Source organism: Mirounga angustirostris, unplaced genomic scaffold (assembly GCF_029215605.1).
Source record: "Mirounga angustirostris isolate CCGP_5_RB_7025 unplaced genomic scaffold, mMirAng1.0.hap1 SCAF_16, whole genome shotgun sequence".
Taxonomy (NCBI): domain Eukaryota; kingdom Metazoa; phylum Chordata; class Mammalia; order Carnivora; family Phocidae; genus Mirounga; species Mirounga angustirostris.
Window position 1 is genome coordinate 8,362,611 of NW_026991724.1, and position 18,317 is coordinate 8,380,927.

Below are 18,317 nucleotides of genomic sequence, written 5' to 3' on the forward strand. Positions count from 1 at the left end.
AAATAAGTGAAATATGAAAGTGCAAAGGGCACGCGGGACCCTGATAAACAGGGGTCAGATTTCCTAAGGGGGTGGGTGTGCGTGTGTGTGTGTGTGAGAGAGAGAGAGAGAAAGAGAATGAGAGAGAAAGAAAAAGAGAGAGAGAGGAATATGAATATGAACCTCAAAGGCCAAACTCGGGCCAGTGTCGGAAGCCAGAGGGCTGAGCTGGGCTGACCCGGCTCCGAGCTTTCCGGGAGCTAACTCGCGTAGTCGTTTGCTCCCCCCAAGGGCACGCGACGCCAGCGGGCAGCCAGTCCCCGCGCGTAATGGCCCCTGGACAACTTATTTCCTCTCCTTCAAAGAGGACGATAAAACGGGCTTTCTCCACGCGCGGACCCGGAGCCACTCGGGCTGCGCCCGGCGAGGCGGCGTCCTGCGCGCAGTCGGGACCCTGAGTCCCCCGCAGCCCTGCGCCCCAGCGCGCGGGCCCCGGAGAGAGGGACAAAGAGTTTGCGCTCTTTGGCTCAAAGGGCCAAGTTTGAGCTCCCCGCACAGCTATGCTCGGGGAAGGCATGTTCCCCGGGGCAGACACCTGGGTGCCAAGCAGGAGCAAGGTGGAGAAGATGAGCGAATTCACAGTCCCGCGGATGGGGGCTGCCCAGGAAAGGGAGTCAGGCCAGTCCCCGCCGAGGGAGCGGAGGGCAAGCCGGCGCTCCGGAAGGCAGGCCTCTCTCGCGCTCCGAAGTAAAGCAAACCGGCCTCCTGGTCCTACCGGATTCCCGCAGTCCCTCTGAACTACTTCCCCTCTCACACCAAACTTTGCGCCGGGCTTTTCTCCCTCCCCGGGAGGCTGCGGCGCGGGAAGGGTTAAGCCTGCTTGTCCCAGCTGACAGTCAGCTGATTGGGCCCTGATTGACAGCCCCGAAAAGTTTCCTTGTTTCTATCTATTATGCTAATCGCGGCCGCTCTCGCCGCCTCCCATTGGCCCGGAGTACCAGTCAATTTCCCATTTGGGCCTGACGTCACAAGTGCTATAAAACTCAGCAATTGCTTTAAACTCTTCTTGCTGGATCAGAGGCTTTAAAATCTTTTTTCATCTTCCAGCTGAAGCTCGGGCTGCTCTTCGGCTCGGCCTCCCCCCTTTTGCTCTCTGCCTTGCCTTTCCCCAGGACTTCGCTATTTTGCTTTAAAAAAAAAAAAAAAGGCAAGAAAGAACTAAACTCCCCCCTCCCTTTCCTCCAGCCGGGCTGCACCTCTGTCTTGCACTTTGCACGGAGAGCGCGCGCGAGGGAGAGAGAGGAAAGAGAAAAAAAATAAAAAGAGCAGGCAGAAGAGAAGGCAAGAAGCATGAAGTGTTAACTCCCCCGTGCCAAGGCCCGCGCCGCCGGACAGCCGCCCGCCGCGCCTCCAGCCCCGAGCGGCCGCCGCGCGCGCCCCGCCTGCAGCCCGGGCCGGCGAGGCGAGCCCTCCTTATGCAAAGCGCGCAGCGGAGCGGCGAGCGGGGGACGCCGCGCACCCGGCCGGGCTCCTCCGGCTTCGCCGCCGCCGCCACCGCAGCCCGCGGAGGACCTTCCCGAGCCTGAAGCCGCCGGCTCGGCACGCACGGAGGCGAGCAGGCGAGGAGGGGCCGGGGCGAGTGAGCGAGCACATTGGCGTGAGCAGGGGGGAGGGAGGGCGGGCGCGGGGGGCGCGGGCAGGGCGGGGGGTGTGTGCGCGCTCGGAGGTTTCGGGCCAGCCACCGCCGCGCGAGCTAGAAGCGCCCCAGCCCGGCAAGCTGGCTCACCCGCTGGCCACCCAGCACAGCCCGCTGGCCCCTCTCCTGCAGCCCATCTGGCGGAGCGGCGGCGGCGGCGGCGGCGGCGGCAGGAGAATGGCATCAGAACTGGCAATGAGCAACTCCGACCTGCCCACCAGTCCCCTGGCCATGGAATATGTTAATGACTTCGATCTGATGAAGTTTGAAGTGAAAAAGGAACCGGTGGAGACCGACCGCATCATCAGCCAGTGCGGCCGTCTCATCGCCGGGGGCTCGCTGTCCTCCACCCCCATGAGCACGCCGTGCAGCTCGGTGCCCCCTTCCCCCAGCTTCTCGGCGCCCAGCCCGGGCTCGGGCAGCGAGCAGAAGGCGCACCTGGAAGACTACTACTGGATGACCGGCTACCCGCAGCAGCTGAACCCGGAGGCGCTGGGCTTCAGCCCCGAGGACGCGGTCGAGGCGCTCATCAGCAACAGCCACCAGCTCCAGGGCGGCTTCGATGGCTACGCGCGCGGCGCGCAGCAGCTGGCCTCGGCGGCCGGGGCCGGCGCCGGCGCCTCCCTGGGCGGCAGCGGCGAGGAGATGGGCCCCGCCGCCGCCGTGGTGTCCGCCGTGATCGCCGCAGCCGCCGCGCAGAGCGGCGCGGGCCCGCACTACCACCACCACCACCACCACCACGCCGCTGGCCACCACCACCACCCGACGGCCGGTGCGCCCGGCACCGCGGGCAGCGCGTCCGCCTCGGCCGGTGGCGCGGGCGGCGCGGGCGGCGGGGGCCCGGCCAGCGCCGGCGGCGGCGGCGGCGGCGGCGGCGGCGGGGGCGCGGCGGGGGCGGGGGGCGCCCTACACCCGCACCACGCCGCCGGCGGCCTGCACTTCGACGACCGCTTCTCCGACGAGCAGCTGGTGACCATGTCGGTGCGCGAGCTGAACCGGCAGCTGCGCGGGGTCAGCAAGGAGGAGGTGATCCGGCTGAAGCAGAAGAGGCGGACCCTGAAAAACCGCGGCTATGCCCAGTCCTGCCGCTTCAAGAGGGTGCAGCAGAGACACGTCCTGGAGTCCGAGAAGAACCAGCTGCTGCAGCAGGTCGACCACCTCAAGCAGGAGATCTCCAGGCTGGTGCGCGAGAGGGACGCGTACAAGGAGAAATACGAGAAGTTGGTGAGCAGCGGCTTCCGAGAAAACGGCTCCAGCAGCGACAACCCGTCCTCTCCCGAGTTTTTCATGTGAGTCTGACACGCGATCCCAGCTCGCCACCTTGATAAGTGCTCCGTGGGGGTCCGACTCGGGTGTGGGCTTGCTAGTTCCAGAGCCGTGCTCGCCGCCACCTCGCCCCCTCCCCTGCGGAGAGTGCCCGATGCCCCTGCACACACACACACACACACACAAACACGCGCGCGCGCGCGCACACACACACAACACACACACACAACACACACCCTGCTCCCAGTTGGCGGTGGTGGTGGCTGTTTTTAAATGGGGAGGGAGTGGATGTCTGGCTCATGGATTGCCAATCTGAAATTCTCCATAACTTGCTAGCTTGTTTTTATTTACGCCCCCCCCCCCCCACACAATGTTCAAAGATCTCAGCAGAGTTCTTCATGATCACTTTGAAGCCTGCATCATTCACAGTGTTTTTTTTTCTTCTCAGTTCATGAGCTGGTGTTCATTTTCTGTGTGTGTGTGTTTTATTTTGTTTGGATTTTTTTTTTAATTTTACTTTTTGGAGCTTGCTGTGTTGCCCTATTTCCCAGCCTCCACCCTCATGCCCTCTTCACCCATCTCCTCAGAGATAAAAGAAAAAAAAAAAGCTAAGTTTTTTTTCCTCCTCCTGAGTTCTTCATGTGAGATTGAGCTTGCAAAGGAAAAAAAATGTGAAATGTTATAGACTTGCAGCGCGCTGAGTACCATCGGGTTTTTTAGCATTGTTATGCTAAACTAGAGAAAAAAAATCCTCATGAACCTGCCACAATCAAGCCTGCATCAACCTTCTGGGTGTGACTTGTGAGTTTTGGCCTTATCATGCCAAATCTGAGAGTTTAGTCTGCCATTAAAAAACTCATTCTCATCTCATGCATTATTATGCTTGCTACTTTGTCTTAGCAACAATGAACTATAACTGTTTCAAAGACTTTATGGAAAAGAGACATTATATTAATAAAAAAGCCTGCATGCTGGACATGTATGGTATAATTATTTTTTTTCTTTTTTTTTCCTTTTGGCTTGGAAATGGACGTTCGACGACTTATGGCATGGCATTCATACTTTTGTTTTAATTGCCTCATGACTTTTTTGAGTTCAGAACAAAAAAGTGCCACCCTAGAGCCTTCTTCCCATGAAAGTTTGCATCTGCTCCAAAACTGCTTTGAGTTACTGAGAACTTCAGCCTCCCATTGTAAATGCACTGAAGGCATTCCTTGTCAAAGATGCCAGAATGGGTTAAAAATTTAACATGGCAAACATTAAAAGAACTCTTAATGTTTTCTTTTTAATAAGAATGACCCCCCACTTTGGGGACTAAAATTGTGCTGTTGCGGAAAGCAGTCTAAAATTTATTTTTTAAGAAAAAAAGAAATCTGCCCCGTTATTTTTGGTTTGTTTTATTTTTATTATTATTATTTTTTTTTTTTGGCTTTTGGTCATTGTCAAATGTGGAATGCTATGGGTTTCTAGTATATAATTTAATTCTAGTTTTTATAATCTGTTAGCCCAGTTAAAATGTATGCTACAGATAAAGGAATGTTATAGATAAATTTGAAAGAGTTAGGTCTGTTTAGCTGTAGATTTTTTAAAAGATTGATGCACTAAATTGTTTACTGTTGTGATGTTAAGGGGGGTAGAGTTTGCAAGGGGACTGTTTAAAAAAAAGTAGCTTATACAGCATGTGCTTGCAACTTAAATATAAGTTGGGTATGTGTAGTCTTTGCTATACCACTGACTGTATTGAAAACCAAAGTATTAAAGGGGAAACACCCCTGTTTATATCTGTAGGGGTATTTTACATTCAAAATGTATGTTTTTTTTTTCAAATTTAAAGTATTTGGGACTGAATTGCACTAAGATATAACCTGCAAGCATATAATACAAAAAAATTTGCAAAACTGTTTAGAACGCTAATAAAATTTATGCAGTTATAAAAATGGCATTACTGCACAGTTTTAAGATGATGCAGATTTTTTTACAGTTGTATTGTGGTGCAGAACTGGATTTTCTGTAACTTAAAAAAAATCCACAGTTTTAAAGGCAATAATCAGTAAATGTTATTTTCAGGGACTGACATCCTGTCTTTAAAAAAAAAAAATGAAAAGTAAATCTTACCACAATAAATATAAAAAAATCTTGTCAGTTACTTTTCTTTTACATATTTTGCTGTGCAAAATTGTTTTATATCTTGAGTTACTAACTAACCACGCGTGATGTTCCTATGTGCTTTTCTTTCATTTTCAATTCTGGTTATATCAAGAGAAAGAATAATCTACAATAATAAACTGCATTTTTTTTTTTTTTGATTCTGTGCTCAGTTTCTTAGTGTACAGTTTAACTGGGCCCAAAACCGCATTAGAAGTGTAAAATGCATCCTTTTCTCCACAGGAAGAATTAATGGAGGTGTAGGGAGGCAATAAGTCAGGGTGAAACATAGGCTATTTTGTGAGGTGGGAGGCCAGTCCGTTTGAATAATTAGCAATATTTAATATAAGTGTAAATTATGACCTCTCAAAATGCATCCCTCCCTCCCCCCCTCCAACAAAGTCTTCAGTTTTCAAGTGAGTTGAGACATCATTGCCCTCTGGTGAAAACAAACAAACAAAAATCCAAACCAGAGAGTAGGGCCTTCTCAGCATTGTCCTCAGCTTCTGGTCCAGCAGCAAGCCCATCTAGAGAGAAATGGGCCAAGCAAAGAAGTCATGGCAGGAGGTGGCTTGGGCACATATGCATTTAATGGTAAAGATAAACAATTCTTGCCTTTTAGCTAAAATGGATTGTTTTTCCTTCTTCCCTTATACACCATGATTTTCTTGTTAGCAAGGCCTGACCCAACTTAACATCAACACTTTGGACAAATCAAATTGTTTGTTTGTTTTTAACTTTGAAGGTCATTTGTCTTAAATAGGAAAAAGAAAAACCCATCCCTTACTTACATAACCCCAAGTACATATCTGGGTTTAAAAACTGTGTTACTAAATCAAATTTCACTGTGAGTATTTAGCAGAGGGGGCCTCTCCACTTAGACAAGCTGACGATGATTTCAGATCACCTTAACTCCAGAAATATCAGCAAAAAGTAATGCCTTGATAGAATCAAGGCTGTGCTCTGATCAGTACTTACCCCCAAACAGGCTGTGTATCGGAGGCTCGCTTCAAAGATGACTTGGAAAGTCTTGAGCTACCTTCACTAACGGCGTTGACCTATTTTAAAATGACATAAATTCATGCAACTAATGTTACAAATTCATGCAGTTTGCACTCCTCATCAACTTCCCCTAGAATGCTAAAAGAATGTTAGACAAAGCCAACACTGTTTTGAAAATATAGCCAAACACGATGACTTTCGTTTTATTTTGTGTTTGGTGTTTTTTGTTTTTGTTTTGTTTTGTTGTTTTTTTAAGATAATACTGCAACTCTGAACGAAGGCCTTATTTTGAAGAAAACAGGTTGTGTTTGGCGCGGATGAGTTCTGGGCAGTTGATCACCCTGTCTTCCTTCCCCTTTTCACAGAACGCGAAGACAGTGTATACCCACTGCATTTTGACCTTCCTTTATGTGCCAGTTTGGATAGAACTCCTGACTCCACACGTAATTTTGCTTAACAAAAGTCTTCATAGTAAACGTACTTCCATGCGCTCGAAGTTAGCTCTTCTCTGCTTCTGAGGTTTGGGTTTTTTTTCTCTGATCCCAACGAGGAGATAGGCAGTTTCCCCCTCCAGGGGCAGAAACGGAGATATATCATTTATGCAAAAAGCTCAGCATCAGATGAAAAGCTTTCAGGCAAACACATTCTGAAAATAAGAGTGCCATTCAGGATGGACTCACTGTAGTCACCTCCTGAGGAACAGGACTTGGGAGAAAAATAGTTGTGCCACATTTAAGCATTTTGATAGGACTCGACAAGGCAGTTCACTATAATAAGTGGGTTTGGGCCCCAAACAGGAGAAAGCAAAGAGGCGCTGTAGAAAATGGGGTTGGGTGACTGGCTTTAAGAGAAGGTTAACTCCTTAGTGAAAGGCAGTTCTAGATAGAACCATGACTAAAAACTTTGAAATGTAGTATGAGAGGCAAACACAAATACGTATGTTTTGGGTGTTGTTTTTTGTTTTGTTTTGTTTTGTTTGACAAAGAAATCCTAAATTCTGCCTAAGTGCCCCTAGTAGAAATAAGTCTCTAAATTAAAAAAATAAATAAATTCTGTAAGGAAATCTAGCTTTTCCTTTCCACTGCATCTGAGTCTTTGTCTAAATAGTGTTAAAATTCCTTTCATTCCAATTACAGAACCGAGCCCACTCGCAAGTTGGAACCATCAGTGGGACACGCCACATTTTGGAAGCCCCAGCAATGTGTACTTACAGTGTATTCACAAAAAGACATTTCTGTGAGAACTGTACATTAAAAATTCATTATTATTGTTTGCAGCCTCAGAGCACACCCTGCCCCTGACTTCCGTTTAGTCTCCTTCTTGCAGAAAAATGATTGCGTTAGAGAGGAAGGGTAGTAGGGGTATAACCTCCGTGCTATGAACTCTGCCTCTGGTCCGAGGGTCTTTCTGTGCCAACCTAGAGGAAAGCACACGGGTGCTTCTGGCCTCACGGCGCTTGAAACTAAATAGGTGCCATTGTTGTCAACCTGCAAGATTAGTTTTTAAAATCCACTGAAATTTAAAGGAGATCTATATGTACATTTCTACGGAGAGAAGTTTCCCAGAAGGTAGCAGCTAGCGTTTTTGAAACATATGTAGACACGCACACTCCAAATAGTACTTTTTCACACTTCGTTTTTTCTCTGGCAGATAATTTTACTAAGAAGAAAAATACACTTGCCTCCCCTTCCCCAAGCAGATGCCATGGGCAGAAGCTTTAGCCGAGCCCCAGCACCCTGGCTTTCTGGTAGGCCCTGGATAGTATTATATTTATCAGTGATGCCAAACGTGTTCATTTATCAGACATAGTTGTAAATGGAAACAGCGTGTGGTCAAATACAAAGTTAGTTAAACCACACCCTCCGTGTGCTTTTTTCTCTACTCTGGCCCCAGGCCATTCACAAAATCACCTCCCTTGTGTTTCCCTACTTTTTGCACCTTTTCTTTTGTTAAAAAAAAAAAAAAATGTGTAACAATTTTTCACACTGTATCTGACACATTAATAGATCGACATCAAAACAGGCAGAGGTTCTTCCTTCTTCTCGGTGAGGAAATGATGTCTAGACACCATGTTTATCCACCTCAATGCCATAGCCACCTGGGCCCCCTTTCAACACAGGCTGGTGTTGAAATAACTCTCTTTATTATGGAATGCAAGATTCTAACGCCCCTGATCTTTCCTCCCTTCTCCCTTTACCCCCATAGTTTTTATTTGGTAATACCAATTCTAGATGCTTCTGTTCTTGTAGAGGCCCTCCCCTACGCCAAACCACCAGCTTTCCTGCTCAACACGATGAACAGAGGGCCAGGCGGCAGCCCCCCTCGCAAACATGGGCCACGGCTGCCTCGGTAGCTGTGTCCCCAGCACGTCCCTGTCTAGATAACAAGTTGCCTCTGACAAAGGTTGCCAGAGTGGAGTACGTTGGGAGGCTTTTTGTTGATGTTGCTGTTGCTTTGTTTAGGACAACTTACTTCCGTATTCACACACTCTTGGCTTTAGACAATGTACTCCTCCGGTCTTCTAGGCCAATCAATATTTTTAAAAGTCGGCTTGCCACACAGGTGTCTCTATTTTTTGCCTGTCGGTAGTTAAAGCCTAACTGAGGCAGGTTGGAGGCTAAAATACATGAGTGACAACCTTCAGCCATCTGACTTCTGTGCCAGGAAAACACAGCGCCAGGCTCCTGGCCTTACTTTTCACGTAAACACGCATGAGTGGAATGAGAGGCCAGATTCCTCTGCTCTAGATGGCTGATTTGCAAGGCTCCCCACTGCGATTTACTTTCATTTGATTTTTTAAAAATCACGTTGCCCCTTCCTAAGAAGATCTGTCTTGGTTTTTTTAGGGGAAGATTTATCTACAGGGAGAGGCTCTCATTTCCACCGCTTCTGATTATTCCTTGGGATGCTGAATGAATAATTGGGAGTCGGTGTCTTCCTTGTGGTTTTGAGGAAAATAAGAGAAACCTGAAGTTTGTTCTCACTCTTGGCTCATCCTAAATCTGAAAGATGCCCCAAGTCCAAGGCAGGGTGTAGAGGGGCCATCTGTATGGAAGGTGGTCCGGGGTCCAGCCCACCCCCCCAGTCAGGATTTGTTTGTTTGTTTTTGCACTTGTTTTAAAAACAGAGCCAGGAGTCTTAACCCACCTTCTGATAACACTGCTTTTCTCACTTTTGATATAAATCTTCAAACCCTAGACATCAAACAGCCCCAGAAAAGGGGAATTCTCTCTAAGCCTTGCTCCGCCCCAGCTCCTGAACAAACCCAGCTCTGTCTAGCCCTTTTTCTCCAGCGGGGGTAGGGGACAGGGTGAGAGAATTTCAGTCCCCCAGGCTGTCTCATGATTGTCCGGGCATAAAGAAGTACAGTCCTGCAACAATGCGGGAACATCTTTATCCTTTAGAGAGGGACAAAACAAAAAACAAAGCAAATCAAATTGCTCTGCACGAAGGCGTAGCAAAACCCCAGGCTCCTGTTCTCTGCACCCCCTGTGGGCGGTGAGAAATGAGGGGAGGAAGAGAGAAGGGTGGGGAGGACATTGAAGGCAAGAGTCCCAGGGATAATCCCAGTTGCCAGTCTGAATTTCACTTGCTCACTGGCTAAAGGCAGGCCCGGCGTATACATGGACCAGGTACAAACGAGGTTCGACTGTCCGTTCCATTCCCATCCGCTCCACATGTGTTTCCTTTTTGAAAACAATTTTAGAGCTTAAACCCAAACTCAGAAATCTGGGGAAATTGTTAATGTCTTAAATTTGGGGGCATTTAGAAATATATCCATCTGCAATTTTATAGCAGTGACGTTTTGGATCAGTCAGACCCGCTATGCCAATATTCATATGGTCCCACAATAGGTTTTAGGCATCAGGATAGTCTTTATTGTTTAAGTTCGAAAGCCCTTTATGTGTGTTTGTGTGTGTGTGTGTGTGTGTGTGTGTGTCTTCCATAAGTTTGCCCGCTATAATAAGACTGAGATAGAAAGGATACATCGATAGCACACAGAAATCAGATCTTCATATGAATTTGCATCAGAGTTGGACAGTTTTAAGAAACTCACAAAGCGCATTTTCCACAGAGAGGTTATGACTGGAATGCACAGTCCCTTACTCAAATCATAATCATCTGAGCACCTCTACCCTTGTTCAACAAAATTCATTCTCTTTTCCTTTCTTTTTGTGAAATAACATTTTTTCCCTATAATTAGGACTTTGGATTGCAAAATCACATTCCTCTCTTCTCCACAGATTCTTGGATCTTCAGTTACGATTAGAAAGGGGCATTAATTCAGGAAGGGAGGATGAGGGAGGGGTGTTTGTGGACATTTGGGAAGAGGAGGGGAGGAGAGGAAATAGTTCTGTGTTCACCCCCAACACCCCTCAGCCCCCGCCCAGCCCAGGCCTGGGTGTGAGCTACATGCAGGGGATTCAGATTCTGAATTTACTCTAAATATTCTGATCACCAACCTTGAGCATTTCCCAGCTAAGATTCCAAAACATGGTTTTTCCTTGTGGTTGGTTCTTTCAGTTAGGGAATAGGAGAGGCCATGAAATCTTACAGAACCAGGCAGGGAGGCTTGAAAACTGCTCTTCTGAGAGAACCCCCAAGGATGGTTGTGAAGGGGATCCTGAGCTGAAAACTCCCGTCAGCAGTGCAGATCTGCTTGTGCAACCAGGATTTGCCCCTGTTCTATGTGACCTCATCCACTTCTGGAAGCCCATAGAAGTGGGTTTCTGGCCTTCTTTGGGGCGTTCTCCAGAAGGAAAGCAGGCCTGAGGATCCCGGGACAGTAGGTGATTCCAAACTAGGCCAGCGGAGCAGAGAACAGGAAGAGGCCAGTGTGCAGGGCTGGGGGAGTACTGCTAACAGTAGCCAACCTTGGCTTAGGATCCCAATCCAGGGATCAAAGCTAGGACTGTCCCAGGGCTCCACCTCCCACCAGAAAGGATCTGCTTGCCTGGTGACTGACAGGCAACTGGCAGACCCCGGAGATCCCCAGGATTCCTAAATGCAATACCCATGTTCTGAGCTCCAGGGCTGTGGCCTCTTACCACCTGACCCTTGCCCCATTCCAGTGCCCTCTCTGTAATATTTACCACCTCTTTCTCCCATGCCTAGTTGCCCAGGGCCATCGGAGAGTTAGAGGTCACTGCCCTGGGGCCAGAAAGCAGTGCCTAAGCTGAGGCCTTGGACGCATTAAATCACTTCTGCCCCAGTTTAGGTGCAGGGAAGGGCAGGGCTGGAGCAAAGGGCTGGCCAGCAGGGCCCCGAGAGCGCGTGGTTCTGGAATGTTTAGCACTGGCTGCAGAGGGTGGTGACAAGGGTCTTGAAACCTGGACTTGAAGGAGATGAAGGCCTGCCCATCTCTCCGTTTCCTTGCCCCCCACCCCACACATGCTCCGTTCTGGCCCTGGCCCTGCATACACTTGCTCTGCGGGGGCGGGGGGGGGGGCGCTTCGCCCTGGGCAAGGCTGCCCCCGCGAGCTGCTGGGGATGAGTGGAGCCAGGTGCGCTCCCCACCCTGGGGGTCCCTGGCTGCTCGGGGGCAGGTGCGGAAGGACAAAAGGCAGGAACCGTGGGGGCGGGTCCCAGACGCTGCCTGAGGTCACGGGGCAGTCAATCCCTGCTCTCCCCAAGCCCTTGGCTGCGCCCCCGGAAGCCGGCACGCTCCTGGACACCGGCCACGGGGCTCCCCTCTGAGATACCCAAGATACCTCCTCCGGGCGCCCGGAGGGGGGGCGGCGCCAACTGCGACCCTCCCCAGTCCGAGCGCGCCCCAGTGCCCCGCGCCCACCGGGCGTCCACGCCCCAGCAGCGGCCTCGGATTTGTATTGGAATTTGGTTTAATTTTCCAAGAGGACTGCCCTGGCCCAAGCGGAGCGCCTTGGTCATCAAAACTGCCAGTTCTGCTGCGCTCCTGGGTGGGTGCCGAGAGGGAGGGAGCGGGGTTCAGTCCTAAAAGGCTCCACCCCTCACCCTGGGACCCTCACCCCTCCCGCATGAGCCGCCCCAGGATCCTGAAGATCATCCGCTGCTCCAGATCATTTGATTTTTACTCTATTAATTTTCCGGCCTATTTTTCAGATCGTTTTTCCTGCTCTGGTTAGAGAAGGTGGGGTGGGGGGAAGAGAAAAGAAAGAAGGAAATCCAGATAGCATTTTAGGATCTTCATAGAAATCTGGATATGTTTGGGGTTTTCCGTGGTATAGTTTGATGCTCATTGTAAAGGAAAGCCAGTCAAACAAACTTTATTAGGATTTCGACAACAGCTCCAGCATGAGGGTCTTGCTTGCATTCTCAGATTTTTAACACATTTCTAATCCAATTTTGGGCCCCAGGAACTGTTTTTAGGAGGACAGATTTTAAAACTACTAGTGGCAGAAAGGAGCCATTCCCTGTAGGGCCTTTTTCTTATTGGGACCCTCAGTTTTTTTAGAGCCTCAAGCACGGAGGCAAGTAACATTGCACTTTCTGAACTAGGTCTCTTTTTTCTTTTCTTCGGGATGGATTCATTAATGTGCAGATAAATATGTTGAAACTAAAACAATGATCTTAGCCTCTGAGACACTTTTACACTGTCAAATTACACTAAAACCCTTTTTGATAGAAGGGGGGGAAATGTGTAATAATCATGCTAAGATTAAATCTGTTGAAAGATGGTATTTGAGTCTTTCCATTTGCAAACAATGAATGCAACGTATTCTTTCATCTGCCATCTATCTATCCATCTATCTATCTATCTATCTATCTATGATCTGCTATCTACCTACCTATTTATGGAGCCCTTTAAAGTAACCCATTGTAGAGGGAGAAGCTATTAAAAGATCAATCTGCAGTGTCCACGTTATGAAATAAAAATGATCACATGACAGAGTTAACCTGTCAACTCCATATTTCCGTAGGCATGAGCAAACCTAGTCTGAAATGTCCATCTTAGAATGGTCTGCCCATAAAACCTTCGCCCACTTGGTGCGATGCGGGTCAGTGCAGAGATGCAAGCTGACCATCTCTCCGTAGCATGTTTTCAGGGTGCACTGTCCGTGTTAACTCCCTGAACTGTATGGGTACCCAGATCTATTAAAATCTTCCTTGGAATATCACTGCATCTTCCTACTCTATTTTAAAAATACTATTTAATCATTAGGTAAATATCTCCAGCCTTTAGAGGCCCTGTGCTGGCAGACATATAGCTTGGACTACACTATGGCTATCTAGCTCAAAAACCTCTGCTCCCCTTCCCATGTGAGACCTCCTTGCCCCCACCACTCTTCCCTGATGACTAGCCTGGGTGAAGCTGATGAGAACAGAGAAACCGCATTGCCTTTTGGACTCTATTCAGGTGTGCAAACAGAATCTCTCCCCCCCTCCCCCCGCCCTTTTGAAAGTAAATGCCTTGATAACAGGATGGGTTGCCGGATGGCCAAAGAGTAGAGGTCATCTTGGGGAAAATGACACCAATGATCTAAAAAGGACATCTACTTTATGAAATTATAGGCGAGATGCCAAATATCACATTTAATGAGGCCTGATTCTTTTTCTCCAAAAATAACAGAGACTATCAATGAGACAGTCAGGAATGCAAAGGGGCATTTTGCAAGGCCTATGTTCAATTATTGCTTTGTAATATGTTTCCAAAATTGAAAAATGCCTCACGAGTATATGATCTCATGTAAATACCCCTTGCAGAAGCTTAACATATGTTTGCACTGCCTCAAAGGAATTACAAAAATATTCTTTCCACAATCTCTTAAGCTTTTAAACTATTCACTTGCATTTCTAAAAGAATCTGTTGTTCCTAAAGATTTAAAAAGAAGAAGAAGAACCTTCTATGGGAAGGGGTTTTGTTTATTTATTAGTTTTTTAGAGATTAGCCATCTGAACTTCAAATGGAGAACAATTGATAATACTGGTAACACTTCCAGGTTTAAAATTTAAGTGTGTTTCTTCCTTTTTTCTTTCTTTCCTTCCTTCTTTTTTCTTTTCTTTTTTTGCATAGAAATAATATATTTAGCAAAGATTAACGGATACTATTACATGAAGAAAAGTATTCTGTACTATAAGGTTTTCAAGGCATTTCTAACAAGAGGTGTGAATGAAGGCACATGATGTATTTGGGGCAGCCCTGACAGATACAAGAGTACAAATTTGTTTATCCAAGTGTTTTAATGCAGAGTTATATCGTCCAGAGAGAGGACATTCAAAATAAGTGGCAAAGTTATGCTCAATGAAAATTTAAGTCAAGAAAGATTTTTACGTGCAGTTACAGCTGCCTACAGATTTCAGCATATGTGTGTGTATAGTAGATTTGTTCATACCAATTATAAGGTAATCCAAATAACAGTGTGGGGGATTAAAGAAAAATAAGTGAATATCCATCTCGGGGAAAAAAAATTAGATTGACTTGCTAGTTTATCGCAGTTATTGTACACAGATTTGCTGTAACCATGTTGAATTTTTAAAATTAGATTTTAAATGTATTTTGACAGTCTGAACTTGTATGGTGTGACTAACTATAGGGAGAAATGACAGGTCTGCTTTGTTATTAAACTGCTGTCTGGAAAATATTGGACTCCGTACAGTAAATGATAATTATTTTGCCACTTACATTAGTACAGCTAATAGCAATAAGGGTTTTTTGAACCATAGAAAGCTAACTACTTTGAATTACTGTGCTTTGTTATTCACTGTGAAGCAAAAAGACTTTTTTTTTTTTTTAGAGCAACCTCATTTTCATATCATGGTTCTAAGCATCCCCTGCTACTAATTTAAACGGAGAGGAAGTTAATAAATAAGTTAATAAATAAAAGGGTGGTATCTAAATGTTCCTATTTGTTAAGAGAACATTTGCAATTAAGGTCAGCGGTACCAGCAGAATAGACCAGAACAACGGAGGAGGAGGGAAGAGGAGGAGGAGGGAAGATGGAAGAGAATGGGCCCCAGTAAAGACCCAGGGGCAGCTGGACCAGTTGGGTTCTCTGAGGGATGGGCAGTCTGTGACCACTTGAGAGATGCCCATCAGAGACCCTTCAGATCCTCCCTACTGTGACCCTGGAATGACTCGGTTCTCTGAACTGAGGACAACTTCAAAGCTGATCCAGGCTGCCAGGCCCATGAGTTTCTCTATCTCAGCCTCCCCGGGGTGGGAGCAGTCGTCAGAGGGGGTGACCTTGCGTTCCATGTCATTCTCTTCCATGTGAACCCCTCCTCTGGCAGGTCTGAGGCCAGGATGCCAAAGCAAGCGGAGCTAAATCCCTCTTCTTTGGGTCTAATTCTGCCTTTTTTCATAGATAGCTAGGCTGCCTTTAACAAACTGTCCTTGAAACCTTCTTCATGGTTATTAATTACCCTTTGTTTATTTTAATATATTTACTAAATCAGGTACCCAAGGGAATCCTCTGCATCAGTGATGTGAAAAACGCTGTTGCCCGAAGTCAAAGAGGTACATCTTGATTTCTGATTTGCATGTGCTTGTTTCGATGAGTTTTCGATGAGGGGGATAGCAAGCAAGCAAGGAATGCTGATAAGCCCTTAGGCGTGAAAAGTTCCTGCTTTAGTACTTTGAGTACTTGGGTTTCACATGGAACACAGATGGTGATCCTGGGGGGACCAGCATGCATGTGTGTCTGTATTTATCTCATTATGTAGGTGTGGTGTACAGAGTACTTAATCTCGTCTGAGGGAAGCCCACATCTTTAGCCTTAACCAGCATGAACCTCTTGACACTCACAGAGCTGGTCCTTCTGCTTGAATGTCAGACCATTTGGGTGAGCCTGGTCAACTGGCATCCGTGGTCCCTGGCTGGCTGTACCGGGGCCTCGTAAACATTCCTAATTGTCAGCCTCTTGAAATTCACTCCATACTCACATTTGGAAAATCCGGTGTCATTTTATTTATTTATTTTTTTTATTTTTATTTTTTTTAAAGATTTTATTTATTTATTTGACAGAGAGAGACACAGCGAGAGAGGGAACACAAGCAGGGGGAGTGGGAGAGGGAGAAGCAGGCTCCCCGCAGAGCAGGGAGCCCGATCCCAGGACCCTGGGATCATGACCCGAGCTGAAGGCAGTCGCTTAACCAACTGAGCCACCCAGGCACCCCCGGTGTCATTTTAAAGCACAGTGTGTCCCCCATTTCTGTATCCAAATGTGACTTTGGAACCACTTCCCACCTCAACTGTAGGCAGCAGGAGAGCGCAGGAGGCGGGTGCGGGGCAGATATCTGATTTTCATCTACTAAAAAAAAAAAAAAAGAAATTAAGATATTTAAATGAGTTTTCGATTGTAGGTATCCCAGGGTGAATTTAATAATGAAACCTCTTCATTTAGAAAGCTAGTCCAACACTTGCACACCAATAATTATTTAGTGTCATTGCTTTATGTATTCTTGTTACCTCTTATTGGCTAACGGAACAAAGTTGGATTTCTTTGTCATTAAAAAAATTGCTTGCTGAGAAATCTGCATGAAATACTGTTTTTGATTTCTAGAGAACCTGAGGAGGGGGGCAAAAGTCACACTGTCAAACTGCTACTCTTTGCAAAGGAAACACTTTAAGGATCCACTGAGTCCAAGAATGTTGGAAACCAGAACCCCATTTTCTCCCATTATTCAAAAGTAGTATCTGATGACTTACTTTTACACACTGCTTGAATAACTGGACTGTGAATATTTAACTATGATTTCTTTCCTAGCTTTATATAAAATTAACATTTTCCTGAATAGGCTCGTACATAGATTTTAACTCGATGTTATACCTTCGGGATTAATTTGAGTGTCCGCGTGTGTGCATGCAGTACAATACTTTATTCCTCTTGTTTTTATTCCTTTCTTTTGTCTCTATCTTTATAATTGGAATTTGAAAAACATCTATTAAATATGATGATCTAGGCCCACTGGCAGGTTTTGTTACATTGAAACCATCCATTTTGAGCAAAGAGTTAATGAACTTTTAAGGCGAGGTTCACACTGGTCCTGACCCTCCTGGTAATTTTTCATATAAGGTTACTGGTGGGAGAGAAATCAAATTTCATCTGTGAACTTGATTGACAGGTGAGAGCAAGGAAGAGAACGGCATTTGGTCAGATGGGGAATCTGGGGGGAGGAGGACAATTCCTCTGAGTTACTCCGTGATATTAGATATTATAAGCGGACATATGAAAAGTTCAATACTTGATACTCTTGGGAGAGTTACTTAGTATATATTCAGAAAGTCACTTTGGCTAAGGGATTTTAGTAGTGAAAGTCCAAAATGGAGAACTGCTAGCCTTCTTCTCTCTTGCTCATTTCCACTACGTATAGCTTTGTGGCTTATTTCTGGCAATTTTCTAGCTAGAGTATGAAAATTAAACCACAAACCATTTGGGGAGCCGTATAATTACCTTTCATTTATTCTCAGAAACACCGTCTAAATTATATTATGGTTCTTGGGCATATTACAAAATATCCCTCCTAAGCGGTATCGTAAAAAAGATTAAATTCTCCTTTTCTGTAGCATCCCTTGATCCTGACTAACATTTTCCATCAGCGCATGTTACAGCTTAACATACACAAATCTACCCAGATGCATGATTTATCAAGATTGTGCCTTCTAAGGAAGGTCTTCTCATATGAACGTCCGTGGAGACAACTGCACACTGCTATTTGGTGTAAAATTTTCCATGGTAGCATCCCTGGGTGGTGTGATGTTAGCATCTTTGCCATGGAAATAAGTGATGATGTTGCTTGACCCTAATACCAAGGGTGGCTTTGGAATCCACCTGAGGGGCCGTCCCTCAGCTTGGATTAACACAACTGCCCCTGCGTTGCACCAACACTGAAAGTTGGCTGTCAAGACACGTTCTCTCTTCTTGTGTGCTGAAACCCTATTTTGCAAGGTGGTGATGGATCTTAGCCTGCTCTTGTCTATGCTCTGCCCATTTCAGATGTTCCTGACATTGGCTAAGACCCATCCGGATGCAACCAAGCCTTAGAGAGCTGCCTTGGGGCAGGGCAGGTGGGATGCATACGTAGGGGAGAGGCCTGTGTGTAGCTTTCCTGTCACCTGTGGTAGAAGCTGATGGAACTTGTATAAATAGTACTTCCTGGGTTCTAAGTACCCGTCAGTTTTTGTTTTTTTTCTCTCTCTCTCTAGTCTTACAATTAGCTGAGTGGACATATTTTATCCTGGCTGTACCCATGCCAATATGAATCCAAACAAATGTAAGGAAGGCTTCATTGTTTTATGAACCGGGATAAA

At 46.6% G+C, this 18,317-nt stretch overlaps 1 protein-coding gene across 7 annotated transcripts in view; it reads left to right on the plus strand.

The window, feature by feature from the left end:
* Nucleotides 1–310: 310 nt before the first annotated feature.
* The window catches only part of MAF (MAF bZIP transcription factor), a 339,682-nt gene continuing 321,675 nt past the window's right edge, over nt 311–18,317 (plus strand). Inside the window, exons 1-3 of one of the 7 annotated variants that reach the window (XM_045890694.3) lie at nt 322–2,964; nt 15,464–15,524; nt 16,570–18,143. In XM_045890694.3, coding sequence (XP_045746650.1) covers nt 1,853–2,964; nt 15,464–15,497 — 1,146 coding nt within the window. In that variant the 5' untranslated portion in view covers nt 322–1,852 and the 3' untranslated portion in view covers nt 15,498–15,524; nt 16,570–18,143. Of the gene's footprint in view, nt 2,965–7,224; nt 8,010–15,463; nt 15,525–15,730; nt 15,750–16,569; nt 18,144–18,317 lie in introns of those variants that run through there. The other 6 variants (XM_064580415.1, XM_045890696.3, XM_045890695.3 and 3 more) reach the window with 6 other exon arrangements.